An 18,355-nucleotide genomic window follows, 5' to 3' on the forward strand; every position below is an offset into this window, starting at 1 on the left:
AAATGTTATTTTAGTTGTCATTCTTGTCTCCACTCAATGCAAGACAATTCCAGCCCTTTCAAGCACTTCTCACGCACCAGTTTATCTATGTTGGGAGTCATTTTCATAACCAGTTCACAAGCTGTTTCCCACTTTCACAGTACCTTTGTTCAGCTATGGTTAAAAATCGTTGTACATTCTCCTTAAAAAGGATGCAAAATATATTATTCCTTGAGCAGAACAGCTAAATACTTTCCCAGTGCTGGACAATAGCTTGCAACTACAGCCTTTTCTTAATGTACCAAGAAACAAAGACTAACATGAGTAGAAAGGCTAAAACATTTCCATATGGCTGAATTAGGAGGTTCTCCACTAATACCATAAATGAAGTCTGGAGAAACTATGTGTCCCTTAATATATATTAACTTTGTAGAGGCACAATGTTTGTTTTTATGGAAAAATACCCTTATTTCCTTTATAGTCCTCTAAGAAAGAACATTTTTGTCCAATATTTTTTAAACTGAGGGAAAACAATGTGACAAACATTATTGTCAAATGGCTCCCACACATAACTTCCAAATGTTGAGACACGCATCTTTTACAAGTATACCAGCAAATTTGACACAGGCCATTGTTCAGATACAAATATATCTGCTCCAGTACAGCTATAGTGTGCGGTTCCCAAGAGAAAGCTGTAGTAAGGATCCAGCAAATATTTTGTTGCATCTGTCTAGAAACTGTATAATACCTGGAGGATGTGGCCAGAGCAATGAGCAAGGCTTGAAGAATCCCTCTGATGAAGACAATGGGATTCTTCTTAGTGATGAAGAAGTACATCATTGGCAGAATAAACAGCCCATGCACCACCAGGCCACAAACCACCGTAATGGCATAGAAACCCAGTTTCTTCCCAATGGCTGAAGGGTCATCCATTTCTAAGATTTTACCAGCAATGAGGAACACAATTCCGAATGGAAAATACCTGAGCAAAAAGACAGACAGTCATTATTAAGAGATAGCTCACTTCCATCAAACAGTATGAGATGGGAAATCCTTGTACTTGCAGTAGCAGTGCAGTAACAGCAGCCTGTCTGGAAGTGGCACAGCTGGGTTCCGTGGTTTTATCAGACTAAGCCCCGCTCTCTCACACCTGAGGAGTGTGCTTGAAGCACTGGACTAAACAATGTTTTATGTGGGGTACTCCTCAGCATAGCTGAGGTTATGGTGCTGGTTGGGAATGGCTTTAAAATGTTTTGGTTCAGAATGTAGCTCCGACTTTTTAGTTTAAGGCAGGTCTTTCACTGGGGAGAGGGGGAATGAATCCTAAGCTCCTCTCATGTGATTGTGCTTGTGTAGCTGTTCATGGATTTTAGTTGGAAGCTGTTAAGTAAATGTTTATGTTGCCTTTGGAAGACATAGGAGAAATACCAATATGCACTAGACATGCTCTTGGACTGCCTGGGAGTTTGATTTGGGGCAGACAGGCAGAAAAATAACCTTGTTTCTGAACCCACTCTGGACCGGATGTGGGATAGGTGCTTTATCAAAACTGTTGTGCTTGTGTGTGTGGCTAGACACAAAGCCACAGGTGCTGAAAGAGCTTAAGATTAAAAAATAAATAAAAATAGATCTGGGGACATCCAGCCATCTTCCACTTGCAAGCTGTGCCATCATCAGAGACTTGCCCCTTCCCTCTCATCCTTCCAGAAATTACTGCGCCCTTGGACCCATCTAATCAAGTGATCATTCCCTGACCCAGTTCAGTCAGACTCGACCAGGTAGCTGGAAACAAAGGCTGGGTGCTGGTAGCGGGATCCCCACACACTGGGCTAAGCCACGTTTGGGGACCTTCTGAAGGATGGGGAAGATGCTAAGCTGATAGTTTTTGTTGTTGGCAGTCACTTACTGTTGTTCTGATCTTTGGGGCAGGTGAGTTGGCAGGTCTAGCTGCCTCTCAGTGTAATTTAGGATTGTTCTGAAGGCATTTCCTAAGTGACATGGCCAGATGGTTCATTGAGGGCTATTCTGCTGACTGGAGACATCCCAAGTGCCAAGCACTCTGGGTATATCATCTCCACCGTGCTGTTCAGTGCAGAGATAGCCAAGCTAGCAGCACCACGCTAATGACAGTAGTCCCATCAGCACAAGAGCCCAGCCCTTTCCTGAGCTAACTAAAGCCAGGCTAGTATTTCTAGTGGAGCAGCGCTGTAAGGGATGGAAGTACCAGCTTGAGCATCTCATCATGCTCCTTCCTTGTAAGGGCTGGATATATCATAATCCCTCTGGGCATGCCCAAGGATTGGCAGTGACCCTAGTGCATACAACACACACACACCCAGCTATACCATGTTTCGTTATTTGGGGGTAATATATGGGGTGCCTCTGTCAAAATGACAGTACAAGCCAGGGACAGGATGTGTGTGTTTGTATCTTCCTTCAAATGCTGGGGCAAAGCTAAGGATCGTTCACCCTAATTTATTTCCCTGGAAATCAGTTTATTACATTTCTGTACATCCTCTTCTGTTGGAATTTTCTTACTCTTTAAAAAAAAATAATGGATTTTCTTACTAAAACAGTTACTTACCAAACAGCAACTGCCACTATCTTCATGACAGATTCGTTTAAGCACTGGCAAAAGCTGACTAAAGGAACGCCACTGTTCCCCATTCTTCCCAACATTATACCTGCAGACAAAGGCATTCAGGTTCAATTTCTCAGGTGCCTTCATGCAAAGCCCCAGTGCTCTTCCTCCCTGCTGTAGTTCAAAGTGAACTAAGTGGGAGTTAACTGGAAGAATATAGATCTTCGTGCTGTATAAACAGATGTGCTGTCTGAAAATCTCACCTTAAACACACGAACACAATGAGACTGTGGGGGAGCCACGCCACAGTCTTGTGCTTTGGCTCCATACAGGGCACTCTCCCCTAGCTCAGTGTTTTTTCATTTGCAGTTCCCTGAAAGTTTCCCTGTGGCAGTATAGACTTGTGTGTTGTATATTTACCCCCCTGTTAGCAAGCCTGATCTGAGGGATCCATGGAAGACAAACTGAAAAACATTTTTCTAATGAAGGAAGCTGTCTCTGCCTGCAGTCTGCCTTACCACTGTGCTCTGTGTACAACTGGGCAGCATCCATAAGACACTCCTGGGGTAAAGCCAGTATTGAGGTTTGTTCTGGTAACAGGGAGTTAATAAGGGGGGTCTCCATCCTATTTTTAGTAGGTATCTGTTAGGATGGGGGGGGTCTCCATCCTATTTTTTGTAGGTATCTGTGTACATAATAACAACCAACCCTCATAATCAGTCAGGCTTTGCAAACTTGGGGGAGATAAGTAAATGCAACGTGAAGAAAAGCCAAATTGCTACACAGACTAACCAGCAAAGAAAACCCATTTATCTGCACCCAGTGCTCAGAAAGGAAAAGAATACAACTCTGTGATGTGTCATCTAACCACGTATTCACCAGACAGTGTTAGTTTCCAATAATGCATATAAATAATTTTCCTATTTTATTAATTTTCTGCCATCCCTTCCTGAAAGGATTACAAGTGAGCAAGTTAATTGCTCAGGGAAGCACTTCAAAAGCTAGCTGCCTTTGAAGAGAGTTTCATGGGGAAGCAGGGGGGTATGAGTGGGGTGTGTGCTGCCACTGCGTGCTCTGGATATGCAGCGTCCTTGCTTTGAGCAGGAGCCCGGGCTCTGTCCCTGGGAGACCACAACTGCACTTGCAAGCCACGTGTCAGGCAGCACCGCTTCCAGGGCAATCTCCTCCTGAGGCAGGGAGGGAGCTCTCAGCTGTTTTATCCAGGGATTTCACAATAACAGTGGATTCAAGATGTGGATTTGTAAGCCTGTTAATATTCATCTAAGCTGTAACTTTTAAATCAGAAGACAACATTCCTTTATTAAGTATGTTGCTCATCTTTGGTAATAGGCCATTAAGTATAGTTCAGCTCTTCTAGTCCGGTTGGTGGCAGTTTTACAAGTCTTGGCTTCTTATTCTGTATAATGCCAAAAAGAAGAAATGCCTTCTTTTTAATTTTATAGGAATAACTGTAATTGGCTCTATAAATTACTGTCCTACTTAAGCATGTGGCTATTGGTGGGAACAGACAGGGGAGCAGGCAGGACTGGGGCCTTCTGCCTGCAGCCCTGGTGTACCAAGTTCCATTTCAGTGCAAACATTTTCCTTGTAGAGAATAAATAATGTGTGCTCCTCCAAGATAAAAAGATCAGATGTTTCAATACTTAGCCACTTGTGATAATCTCTAACAGAAATTCCTGCACGCTGTGTGAGAAGAGGTAATACAGCTAGTCACAGCTGAGCCCAGCATCAAGGCTCTTCAGGTGTTTTGACCTCACACTCTGCCTGTCAAATGTTGCCCATTTTAATGCATGACTGGCAAAGAAGTCCAATCGTTCATGTACAGGATTTATTCCTGGACTGAGATTACTAAGGAATTCAGCTCCACTTCAGGAAAAGACAGTTAGCTCAAGTCTAAATTCTTGTCCCTTTATGCTATTCTGATGCTGTTCAAGGACCTTAAATAAGGTGTAATAAGAACTCATACCCACCGTAATGCTGTTTTTCTATGCCAAAGTGGTGTAAAAAGACCTTTCTACAAGTAAGACTCAGCCAAAGCCAGCAAAACTGTTACAAAGTAACAAGGCCTGTATACCATTTTTTTGCACTAAATATAAACTTTGGAAGGATGATCTTCTTTCACACAGATTCAAACCATATGTCTTCTGTCTCATTGCTTCCATTTTTTTGGGGAGGTGCAGAAAGGTGATAAATGCTTGGCTGCTTCCTTTGTTCAAAATGACAGTCTGAAATAGTCATCGGTAGATGACAGATTTTGAGGGTTTGGTGTCTCAGGTTTGTTCACAGCTAACAGTCACAGCTGACCCAGCAGCTGGGGCTATGCTGTACATGGCAGTACTGGCTGTACATTTTCTGTACATCAGCCAGGAAGAAACCAGCTCGCAGCTTCCATCTCTTGAGCCCCAGGCCAGCAAGACTTAGGAGCATGGTAAAAGTAATACATTCAGTTCTGGAAAAACAATGAATGATCTTCTGTACTCAGAAGTACAAAATTGCCCTTGATCCTAATAAGCACATGTAATTAATTCATTCATATCCAATACTTTTTGGCTGGAATAGTGTTTGTTGTGACATTGTACTTTGGGAATTGACTATAAAATACAACAAACTGGGGCACAGTCAATTTCCAGCAGTGTTGCATGTGAAATACCACCCTCTGGAGAAACTAAAAAAGAGAGAGATAATTCCAGACTTGATTTTTGACCCCTTGTGCTGCTATGAACCATAATATACTAAATAGAGTCAAAGATGTTTTATGGAACTACCTCTGCTGACCAAATTAACTTCCAAGAATAGATTTAGATAAGGAATGTTTGATGAGTATCTGCTTGTAAAAATCATCAGAACTTTATGATTAACTGGGGCATGTTTGTTTGAATTCCCTCTTCCAAATCCACAAACGTAATATAACACACATGGCACCGCTGAGTTCCTCCAGCAAGTGAAACTGAATAAAGTAGCCAGACAGAAGCTCTTAGAGTCCACTGTGATAAGCTACTAGATGGTATATAACTATCAGCATTGCAAGATGGCAAAAATAAAATCAAGAAGTTTCAGTCAAAGAGAAGATCCACAGATTTAAAACTGATAAAACAATATACCTTTGTAGCTCACTTAATCAGGATATCACTGATGTTCGTTATCTGAATTGTGTTCTTACATAGACAAGTGACAGTTATATTCTGCACTAATAATGTGGTAAAATGTGACTAAAATTGGGCAAGAACAACAGATGGAGCAGATTCCAGGGCTAAAGTAATTTTCTGCCTTGTGGAGGGAACTTTAGCCAAGGAGTTGGTTTGGGAGCAGGTTTGTCTTGGTCTGCCAGCTGCAGGGCTGAAACATCCGGCCATGAGAGCAAGGCGTGTCTCAGCTCGATGCCCCCTGAGCCAAGAGCAGTGTGGGAAGTTCTTTGTTCTTGTATTACAACACCTGGAGCTCTGGGCATTAGAACTGTACAAACTTCTTGGGATTTGGAAAGAAAGCCTGCTACAGATTTGTTTATCTCAGAATTTCTTGAAACTTTCTCTGGGATTTGTGCTACTGGCCAGAGAGTGAAACAGAATATTGGCAGGATCTGACCTGGTGTAGTAATTCTTACCTCCTCTGAGCACACTGTATTAGTGTTTCTTACAGTCAGGAAACAATGGTTCATAAATAAAAGCTCAAAATAATCCAGAAAAAAAAAATAAAACAAAAAGAATGTAAGTGCATGCACAGAAGACACAACTGTATGGAACAAAAGTCATCAAGGATTTTAAAGATTTATCTTTGAAAGGTTGGAAGAACAGCTCTGTAACAGTCTTGCCTTTTTCCCCACAAAGTTTAGATAGAAGCAGTTAAAAAAGATGATCAAGAAACCAAACAACCCAACCCCTATTGTTTTCTCTTAAATGGATACTTGGATTATTACAAACCAAACATGTCTGAAACCTACCCATTGTGGCAGAGAAGATCACAATCCCTAGCACATTCATGCCGTCACTAGTGCCTGGTTCTGACTTGTAAATCACTTCAGGAGGGGGAGTGATATCCAAGGCAAAATTCTGGACATTGGATCCATTCTCGTCCTGGACTCCATATATTATAATGCGATGAGTGGTGCTTTCAGATGATGCTTTGTTAGATTTAATGATGGGAATACTCTTGGTGCGATACTGAAAGAAAACAAAATAGTTTTTATTATAATATCACAGCAGGAATTTATAGTTAAATGAGACCTCCTAAGTGCTCTGCTTCAACAAGGCTGCATGTTAAAAGGACAAGCACGAAAAGAAGCATGACAGTTCCTGTCCCTATGCTGCTAAAATCTGTAAAAAGTGTTGAATTTTTGGAAGAACATAACAAAATCAGAGTTTCCTATGATCAGACCCTTGTGCAATGAACACATCATCTCCTGACAGAGCTAATTCCCTATAAGATCTAGTCAGGAATACCTCCCTAGAGGTTCTGAGGGCCCTTCTCTTTGCCTCATCAGAGGTAAAGTTCCCATGAAATATTCCTGCAGGTGAAAGAAATAAAGCCATGCCTCTTGCTCACTCAGAACTTTTAGATAAGGTTTCCTCGCCAAATTCCAATGTGAGTAATTAGATTCTTCCCAAATACATAATTTTGTTGCTTTAACTGGACATGGTATTCTGTTCTTCCTTTGTGCGGTGTTACTGTGTGCTCTTAAAGAAATTCCAGCTACTCCGTGACTACAGTCTCGTGGTAAGAGAAACCATGTTCTAGGCATACTGGCATAAATTGTTCTGCTTCCCTACAGCACCTTTCTCAAGTTCCTCCAGGTGGAGGTGGAGTTGACATAGGTGTGCTTGTCTACTCTCCAGTCACACTGTGCGTTTTATGCTTGTTTTGCCTTCAGATACCAAGGCTGCTGAGGCTAATGGGAAGGGACTCATTAATTCCTAAATGCTGAAGGTACTAACAGTATCTGAAGTAATATGCAATGTCTTTATATGGATTCTGTTTTACGAAGATACATGTTTTATGTGATGCTGCCTCATCTCTTTCACCAGTGGTAAAAGGAATATAGCCACTTACCTGCTTGAATGTGGCCTCAACAAGATTGGCTGGAAACATGTTCCTAAAAATGAACAAATAAAAGAATAATTTCTATGGAACTGAAAACAACTTCTGTTTACTGTGTCTTGGGTCTCCCATGATAAATCAGTTATTTATCCTACTAGAGAGCAAGGGCTGGATGGGTGCAGAAGACTGTCACTCTCTCCCATTCATGCCATACACCTGTACCTGACTGACCAAGACTCAACAGAGACACGGTTCCTCCAAATTAAAGTTTGGGACTTCTCTCTAAATACCTGGAACGAGACCCAGGAGCTCCAATTTCAGTTTCTGGCTCTGCCACAGTCTCCATGTTGTAACTGGGGCAACATAATTGCTATCATTCCCTTCCCCATCTGCTAGCTGGGGAGAAGAATATTACTTTATTGCATATTTTGTCTTCCCTACTTAGATAATGAACTGTTCAAGACAGAGTCAGTGTTCAGGGATGTATTCCTGAGACCTCTGGGTGTTGCAATCTACTTTGGGCCTTTTAAGTACTCCTGTGAGATAATTCATAAACTGTAGAACCTCCTGATACACTTTCATCACTAAAATTCTAAATGATGTAGACTTCGCAGTGGTTTGGTCAACAACAGTTTGCTTTTCAAAAAGAGGATCTCGTTCCTGATTAAAAGAATTGAGATTAGTGCTGTACAGTCTCTGCTAAACTTTATTTTAATATGGTTCTGAGACTTCAGAACAAGAGTCTGAAGGGAGGCAAACAGCTTCATCTTTGCTCACAGCTGAGCTACAGAGGAAGGCAATGACCATACACTGCGAGATCTGCAGTGAGAATGATAGATTTTTAATTCCAAAAGGGACTCTTGTTGTCATCTGTTCTGACTTTCTGTGTATCTCAGTCCATAACATTTCACCCAATAATATCTGGAGCAAATTTATAACTTCAGTTTGAGCTAGGTTACTACTTTGCAGAAAGACATTCAATCCTAATTTGAAATGGAGAGCACACCCTCTACAGGCTTCAGAGAGGAATCATAGTATAATTGGGCAAAAAAGTTAAAAAGTCATACATTTCTGTGAAGCGTTGGAGAATCAAGATTTGTGTGATGATTCTAGTAGAATCAGTTTCAGAACTGATTTATTTTCAGCCCAAAGCTTCTGAACCTATGGGCAGAAGACAGTGACAGCCTATGACCCAATTAGATGCTTTCATATACATAAATTTATGTGAGGAGAAACCCCTGAATTCTCTAACCAAACGACATTTGACTTAAAGTTCAGCTCAAGCCCCAAGACAGGACAACACCTAAGTATACATGAAAAGCCCATTCTCATTCCAAGTGCTACATATAGGAACAGTTAAATGCATACTGAACTGAGACGTTTTCCAGACCTGCTTTCCTCTTTGCAGCAGCAGCATATGCTTGCTGCTAATGGAGTCGCAGTAATAGCATGCTGTACAGCACTGGCTTAGAAGAAACAATTTTATTGCTATTTTAAGGGATCATAATGTGACATTATGGTTGCACTTAAAATTATGAGGCAGAATCTGTTTCAGTGGCATCAGGCACTGAGAGCAATTGCTACAAAGAGATAATTAATTATCCTTTTCAGGGTAAACAGAGGGAGAAGAGTTTTAATTAAAGGGTAGTAGTGCTGTCTAATGATTGAAACGGAAGACTGAAAGTGAGGGGAGTTTGTTGGCCTTCTGTGTGAGAGCAGACAAGTCACATAAAGGCATCATTAATCATTTTGGTAAGGCTGTAGCTTTAGGGCAAACTAGTGTTACACAGACAAGTTACTACCAGGCAAGATACAAGGTTGATGTGCAGCAGTTCAGTTACTCTTCTTTAACCGTCCTGGCCTTTCCTCACCTCAGTGCAGGCAAGACAATTCAGATTACTCACCCTCGCAACGTGACCTGCTACCTGGCATTCCTGCAGGGTAACAGCATACACTATCTGTGCTGTACACTGCAACATCGCTTTCCATTTTACTAATCCTGCTTAAGAGCCCCAGGTGTGATGATGACTGTGCGCTACGGGGACGTGATAGCAGAGGACAGCAGCTTTGACCATATAGAATCATAGAATGGTTTGGGTTGGAAGGTCATCTATTCCATCTTTTCATGTAAGGAAATGATCATAAGTTAGCAGGGTTTAGCTAAATTAATGCAGTCCCTTTGTACACACTTTCATTTAATTGGAATGATTTAGCTTAAGACACTTAAGACACTGTTGCAATGTGGTTAGCGATGAACAACACTCACTACACCATTGTAAGCAGTGCTGCACGGCTGAGTGCTGTGCTGCCATCAACAGAGCTTTCACCCGGGTAACAACAGCACAAAGCACTGGGTTATCTCTGCAAATCGTCCATAAAGCTGATGATTCTCTGGTTCAAATGTTGAATCTGTAGCCAAAGCAAGACACAGACATCAGCCAGCTGTGCATCACTTTCCTATCAGATGCAGACACAACCTTCTGCCTGAGCCCCCGGGGCTTGGCTGACACAGGGGACTAACTGAAGAACAGCTGGATGGAGCTGGACCTGGGAAGACAGAGAGGATGTTTATAGGAGGGGGAAGCACTGGAGAGAAAAGATGATTACTGCCTTATTATGCCTCATAAGGGAATTCTGCTTCCAGATTGTTAAAGGCTTCATTAATATTAAATTTGAGATAAGCAGATGAAAGGTGCTACAGGCATGCATGGTGTTAGTGTGATGATTGTGATGTGACCTGCTGTGTGAATGTGAAATATTCTGAAAGCATAGATCCACGCTAAGTATTCCTGCACAGCTCTGAATATGAATGTCACCTATGAGCTGTAGCTTTACAAAGAAATATGAATTTAATTGCTGATGATTTCCACTTTCTCCCTTAGTTTTATAGTCCTAATTAGTAGAATTAAGAACAAATTAAGACTGCTTGAGAAAGGAAATATCATATGGTTAGTAGCTAGATTAAATGTTAGACAAATTTGTGGAGGATTAAAGCATTTTGTTTCTTTATCATTCTTTATTCTGCAGGAATTACAACTACCCACTTAATACTGGATACTGGAATTCTCCCAATATTTTTTAATATATTATGCACTGTGATCCAGTCTTTGAGACTAGCCTTACCAAAGTTACACAATTTATCTAGTGAAGGGCTGACCTGAATGTGTTTGCCAGAGCTTCGGCTTATTTTTTATTTTAAGCTGGTTTACTTGGATTGAAAAAATCCAGTATTAGCCAAAATTTAGTTTTGTTAATTAAAAACATTCAAGAGAGCAATTCATGGATGAGAACTCTAATGGACTAAAAACAAATACTGAGAAGAAAGTATCAAACTGTGACTTAGAGCTGGGAGATGACTGGGAGTGTTTGTTGGTTTAGTCAGGCCTCTTCAAAAACACTTGAGAAATTCTTGCTTTAGGGGTATGTTTTGCTGCATGCTGATATTTCCAGTCATAAGCTGGATGTTTGGCAGGGATCTCCTGGGAATGTTTCAGAACAAGAGACTGAAGTGAGACGGGGAGGCAGGGGGACACACGGTATTTGACTTCTTATCATGGAACTGGGATGAGGAGGGCTGGTGGGATCCTCATAACTGCCAGCCAGCCTGGCTGCCTCAGGGCAGCCCTCCTGCAGGTCTCTGGCCCACCAAACCTGAGCACTGGGCTGGGAGCTTCAGTCTAGCACAGGATGCAGACACTTGCATTTGCCCAAACACTGTACAAAATGAATGGCAGGGTGCTGCAGCCTGTTGATCTCTCCTTGTGCTGCCCACCTATCTTCCAGGCATCCAACCTGCCATCAGACTGGCCCCTGCAGATCTCTACTAGCTTTACTGCAATTCTTGACAAGATAAAGATCTATCCACATGGATCTGGTATCAGGATCATAAAGTGAGGCTGTCTCTCTACTCAGAATAGGCACTGTGTTTATCACTGACAACTATTGAATTAAAGACACTGTTAGTACTTACAAAGTAATAATTCAAGCTGAGCTACTCATTGCTGTCACCGCCTATAAATGCTGTTGTGTTTATTCAATTAAGAAAGCTAAATAGATAAAATACCTCTAAAATTCCAGCATCACATTCAGATTGCTAACAAGATACAGAACATAAAATAATAGTGTGGGAAACTTAAAATAATCTGGGATTCATTTCTCTAGTACAAGCAACATTATCTCTAACCTCAGTGACACAATTCAGCATTCCTAGCAGAAATAATTTCACATAATAATAGGGAATTAAATATAGCAAATAACAGCAAGTGAGGCTGGTGTGGAACATAGATAAATTTAGGTCTAAGCCAAGGATATGACTGTAAACCAGAAACTGAGACATATGGTTTCTGGTTACATAAAAAATTAAGAGCTAAATATTGCCTGCCCTGAGGAAGAACATTTCCCAGAGCATCTTCTGCTTCAGGAATTTTGCCAGACAGAGCAGGAGCATTCAACACAGGCTAAAAGAGTGAATGTGCATGAAACTTCAATATCAGCTCAGTGAACCTTCTACAGGCCATGAGCTACTGAGCCACAGCTGGCACAGCATGCCTGGCCTGTGTTTTCTGTGATAGCAGCATATACGCACAGGTGACCTACTAAACACCTTCTTTGACTACATCCTGCTGTGATACACAGGCTGGTTTATTGTACTAGCAAATTTCGGACTCCTTCCCTAGTTCTGCATGGGATAAGAGGATTCAGACATAAGGATGTCTCGAGTTAGAAATGTGTCTGTATGGCTAAGGCAACATACGTTCTGCAATTTGATAGCCACAGAATTTGAAGAAAATCCTGAAGACTTGTATCAAGTATAGACACGACCTGGTCTAAGAAGCAGCTCTGAGGGTGCAGCTTCCCATTACACGTAGGAGTACTTAGCACCTTACCACTGAGAGAAGTGGGAGGTCCTTTTTCCTTCTCCACTGTCTCCCAGCAATTAACCTACCAATTAACACTATTTTTTTTGTTTTGCTCCTCTAGTTTTCCACTGCTTTAGGAAGCTGAATTGTGTTAGGAAGCCATTTTTCAGCTCAGGCTGTGCCTTGGCACTCTCCCCAGGATGTGGGAGCCTTCTTGCTCTCTTCAGAAGGTTGCTGACTCTGACAACTACAGCAGTGATACAAATATCAGCACTGTTAAACTGTTTTACTGCTCATGCTGTTAGCTGAATTGTCCACAGAACATCAGCCTACAACTACTGGGATAGCCAGTTTGATGGCTGCTGGATAACTTCTATTAGAAATAGTAGGCCAAATTCTGGTTGCAGTTATACTACTAAATATCTGAAATACTCATTCTAAGTCCTGACTACAACATCTGTTAACTCAAAGCATTCAGCTTTTGCAGATCTTTTTAATAAGAAATTAGGCCTGCTGCTCTAGCGTAAGAGCAGCCACAGGTATGGCAGATGTCGGTTCCTTGACTCAGAACACCCATTCCCTCTGGGGCACTCTGTGCAGCAATCTGGTTTTGCTCTCAGACTTTGATGTTATCAGTACCTAATCCCTGCCACACCAGACAGTCTTTGGCTGCAGTCTCCCATGCTGTGGAATTAAAGCCACCAGACTGGGGTTTTGCTACATACGTGCGCTCATCATGTTTTATTGGCCTATATTTGCACTGGGCCTAAAACAGCTTTGGACACTCTGCTCTCAAATTTGAACTAGCATAGCTGAGCTTACAAAAACATTGTTTTAAGAACTGGGAATTTGACAGTATTCTCATACTTCAGTGTTTGAGATCTTACCCTGTCACTCTATACAGCAAGGGTACAGAGTGAGTAAAAATGGAGTCTGACTAACTTGACATGACAACTGTAAAGTGTCCAGGTTTTACAGCTGTGCACAAGAATGAACAGCACTGTGGTTCCTATTCACTATAGGCTAAGGTCAGATGCATCTTCTTTCTCAGTGACATTGTCTTAGTTTCAAAAAATTCCTTGCTTTTGCTGTCCTCTGCATGATTTCATCATCAGTCATGTAGATTCCTGACTACTGTTACTGTACCACATGAACCACAAATCCTATCCTCAGTCATATAGGTATACATGTGAAATAGCTTCCTGCTGGTGTCAGTGGGATCCATCAGAGTTTGCACTCCTGAAATCAAGGGCAAAATTTAATTCAGCAAGACCGAACAAATGACGTATCTCAGGGCCAATGGGAAGATGCATCTTGCACATCAGTAGTCACCTGACTACTGATCAGTCTCAGTATCAATCTTACTAGCTTCTGCACGAAGGACCAAAGAAGGCTTTTGCAGAATTAATGAGGCATTTAAATCCTCATTATTGTGATAAAAGATACCAACAGAATGCAGAAATCACTAATCAGCTCTAAGCCATTTTGTCTTGCTTGTCTTTTTTGCAGATCAGAGCAGAACTCATACTGTGGAATCATTTTGCAAACACATGGACTTTTTATCTGTTCCAAGGGTGACACTATTGCATGGCCTTTCAGTTCCAGTAAGGAATCTGGAGGATGAACCTCCTTACCCTACTTCTTCTGAAAGAAAAGGTGACACAGCCCCAACGGGGCTCTGGCTTTCTGAGAAAATCATTCTTTGGAGTGGAAGCACAAGTACATCGCATATTTAGGAATCTTGAAAAAGGCTGAATCATATCAAAGGTAGCATGACAGGCCCAACACATTTCCACTATGGTTACAGCAAGGCAAAGTTATTTTATAAAAAGTGTATGTTTACATTGGAAGATGTCCAGGCCAATTGTCAGGAGGATGGATGATCGTTCGCCTTTAGGGTTGAAGCTTTCCTAATGCAGTTTTAACTCCTGGCTCTCATGCACCTCCATCTCTGTGACTAAGGCCTCCTGACCAGAGAGCAGAAACTACTTCATAGTCCATTGTCACAGAGTGGTTTTCATCATGGAATTATCTTTCTTCCATGTTGGTTTCCTTTTGTGCCAAATAGGAACTACATATTTAGGGGCTTCAGAGTCTTTTGTAAATGCTTGAGGTTCGGGCTTCTGTGCATCTTGAACTGCTTAAAAATTAACCAGAAGTGAACATCTGGTCACATACAGTGCAGAACAGTGCTGGCACCAGGCTGGTTCTGTGAGATAAAAGAAAACTAGCCATCTGAAATGAGTAAAAAATGGTAGTTTGCGATAGGGGACAGATAAATATTTCTATCATTGTACACAGTGGCTTTTGGCAAAAGAAACATGAATGTAGGGAAAAGTTATTTAAAAAGTTCTTTCATAGTTTAAACCCTTGATTATTTAATGCAGTCTTAAATATCTTATTGTGTGTATATACAATTCAGTCTTCACCTGTAAACTTCTTAAAGTGTGATTTCTCGTTCTGCACAGCCTGGACTTTTGCCAAACTACAGCAGATACTGGGTTTCTCCTGTCCTATTTTCAAGAAATACAATTTCTATAAAATAGACTATAGCCCTTAGCTTGAAAAGAGGGAAAGAAAATGATTTTAAAGAGTGCTCAGGATTCCCATGAAAACATAAATCCTCTGCAGTGTTTATATCCTCTTCTAACTATTAATGGTATAAAAAAAAGCCCCTCTCTTGGTTAAGCCAGATTGAGTTTCCAGGTACCTCCTATTAAATTGGATGCAATCCTGAATATTCAGTGGTAAAATGCTCTGACTTATCCTTCCAGTAAACTTCAGAAATGTACAAATTTGTGTGGCAAGCTTTAAGGCATGATTTAATTCTGACTATATTCACTGAATTGTTTTATTGGGAGCTTTTGAAATGAATAAGTTTGCAATGCCATGCTGTCTGGTTAGACTTGAGAAAGGCTAAAAATGTATGTGAACCCTGCACTTGCTGGTGCCCAGATTTGCACACACAGTCAGCCTCACATAAAACAGGAGGGTAAAACCCCAGTTTAGCTGGGATTAGTTTCCTCATGTGAATGTTTATGCTGTTTGCTTCTTTGTTTTTATCTCATCAGCCAAATTTTGTTTCCCTTGGTGACAAAAGTGACTAGCATGATTTAAGTTGCAACAAGATTTACCCTTCTAAATCAAAGGTATTTTGATAATGGCAGGAGAATGTGGTGGAAATATTAACTGCTAATGGAAACTGTGTGGTCCTGAGTCATATATCTTGTTTTACAAATGTTAATCCCCAAATTATAGGCATTTTCTATTCTGCTTGTCAGGTGAATATATGTTGCAGAATTAAACAAACCTAATATTTTAAATTGTACGCTATTCCTGTGAGTATGTCCCATTTTGTCCTTTTGAATAAAACATTCAAAGTCTAAATTATTTTTAAAAATTGATACCTTGCCTTTATTCATTTCTTAACTCACAAAAGGCTACTAAAAATTCACTCTTTTATTTTTGGGGACATAGTACAAAGTTAATTTCAATAATTCACACAGGAAAAAGAAGGTAAAGATATGTGTTGATTCATTGTTATTACCTCCACTGAGGTGCCCCAAAAGCCGCATTCCTAGAACAAGACCCCTACTAGATCTCGTATGAGCTGGGAATATTTCCTGTGGCACCACAGATATCTCTGAACAACCCTCAGTGAGGTAATTTCTTTTCCATATGTCTTGGTTCTCTAGCTGTAAGACAGGAAAATGGTCCTTGCCTACCTCACAGAGGTATTGCACATCATGAGAATACATCCGTTAAAATTCATAAAGCACCAGGTAGTTTGGTGCATTAAAGAGAACAAGATGATCCTTAGCCTGAGGATTTATAGTTTTAAATATGGAAGAAAATGAGCCATGCAGTGCTTGCACCAGAAACCTTGAATATAATTAAGGCAGATTTGTACATCTGTGTCAATGTAGTAATAAAGTGGCAGCTAAAGAGAGAAGCATCTTCAGAACAGCATCTCCTGCACAGCTTCAGACTCACAGCTGCCTTCTGAATTACTTGTCCTTAGCCTGGATCCTGGCACACTGCTGATAGAGAGGGGCAGGTTACGGAAGGGGAGATTCCTGCACAGGTACAAAGGTGAACTACCTAGTTAAATGGATATCTTCTACAGACAGCAGAAGATATATTTGGTTTGAAGCTGGATCAGATTAAAGCAAAAATTCAGACATTTAAGGCCCAGAAGGCACTAATGATTTTAGGTATAAAGACTAATTGAATGTTGAAAACACTTGTATTATGCTGCATTCAGTGGCCTCTCTGTCCAGATTAAATTTAGGAGGAAATCAGTAGGGGCAGAGTCACATCCACAGATCTTGTCCCCAGTCTCTTGGGGTTCCCTTTAGAAAGGAAGTCTTTCAAGTACTTGGTTGACTTGTGGATACAATTTTTGAGGCATGAAATTCAGTATGTTGATGAGATTATGTATGTCCTGCTTGATGTGGGGTTTAGAGCCATTTCAGAATTATGCAGTACAGTGTCACTGATATGTCCTAATCAGCTCATATACACTGGAGGTTTTATTACTGGTCTTTTTTTACATAACAGACAAATATACAGGGGAAGCACCATCTGCAAAATAATGCAGAATAATACTGTGATTATTGATTAATGTTGCAGGTGTTTAGGATGACAATGAGGCTCTGCAGTAGTTCTTGGTTTCATTTATTGCTAAGTCAGTAGATTCTTTAATTTTTGATTAAAACCACTTCTAAAAGCAAAATCCTCACCCAAAAATTCCAGAAATTCAATTTCTAGCAACATCCTCCCTGCCAAAAGTCCCAGACCTGACAATGTCATATATAACATCACAAGAAATAATAATGTATGTCATCATTTCAAAGTGTCTTCAAATCTGAAATCGGTGAGGATGAATATGTGTACCACCATGCCAAGATTCATGCTTTTAAAATAAACCCCACAATTATGTCACATATATCATCTCTCCACTTGTACATTTAGCATTCTTCATTTGCAGAATACCAGATGTTTCCTGTGTAAACTTCTGTGCACATGTGCAATTGATAAATTGAGAGGAAATTAATGAATTGAGAAGATAAGCCAGTCTGGGCCTAAAAAGATGGTCTCCAGCTGTGAATGGAAGTGATTTATCATTGAGCTAAAGGATCAGCTTTTCTAGCTCAAACCAGCAGATACATCATTACATTTAATCCAGACTTCCACATAGATATTTAGGAGTTTTGCAATTGACTTCAGCAGAGCCAGGATTTCACCCATAGTGTTTGCCTAGGCTGAAAGCCCATTCCCCACAGTTGTGTTATTCTTATTTAGTAAATGTGATATTTCTGTAGTGGAGGAATAAAACCCATCAGTTTGTGCACTCAGGGTAGAAAGATTGCAGCTGTGACTGCTGCTTAGCACAGCAAAAGGAGAGAGCTTTATTCTCTCTTTTTAAGCTTTGGTAATGAGAGTGGCTTATTGGCCTGTTGTTGACACCAGCCCAAACCGGTGAAGACGTTAAGGTTTTGCACACTAAAAGCACATGCCTGGTTGGAAACATGAATACCTGCAATATGCATGCAAATTATTATACTTTTCTCAGGTAAATGTTTGTAGGAAGTGAAATAAATTATAGATTATATTTGCAAATGTTTAGATCAGGACATACTATTTTACCTGTAATGAGGCTCAGCAGAATAAAGTGTTCCCAAACCTCACTACTAAACCTGCAGTGTACAGGGACTAGCCAGAGATTAAGAGATTAGGTTGTAACTCAGATCTCAAGTTCCAGTTATACAGCCATTAGGTCACTTTTTGCATGCCCCAAGTACTTCTCATCTCCATGAACTAGACTCTGGGTCTCAAAAAGCAACTGGGCTAGTGTAAGGAAGGAGATGGGGAGACCCTTTCC

General features: G+C 40.8%; 1 protein-coding gene across 1 annotated transcript in view; it reads right to left on the reverse strand.

Annotated features, from left to right (window-relative positions):
• The window catches only part of SLC1A7 (solute carrier family 1 member 7), a 54,144-nt gene that overhangs the window by 16,783 nt on the left and 19,006 nt on the right, over window positions 1-18,355 (reverse strand). Inside the window, exons 4-7 of the mRNA XM_054834585.1 lie at window positions 7,625-7,667; window positions 6,519-6,738; window positions 2,564-2,663; window positions 728-961 (exon numbers count right to left, since the gene is read on the reverse strand). Of these exons, the coding sequence (XP_054690560.1) occupies window positions 728-961; window positions 2,564-2,663; window positions 6,519-6,738; window positions 7,625-7,667 (597 nt within the window). The remainder of the gene's footprint in view (window positions 1-727; window positions 962-2,563; window positions 2,664-6,518; window positions 6,739-7,624; window positions 7,668-18,355) is intronic.

This window comes from Grus americana, chromosome 8 (assembly GCF_028858705.1).
Source record: "Grus americana isolate bGruAme1 chromosome 8, bGruAme1.mat, whole genome shotgun sequence".
Taxonomy (NCBI): Eukaryota; Metazoa; Chordata; class Aves; order Gruiformes; family Gruidae; genus Grus; species Grus americana.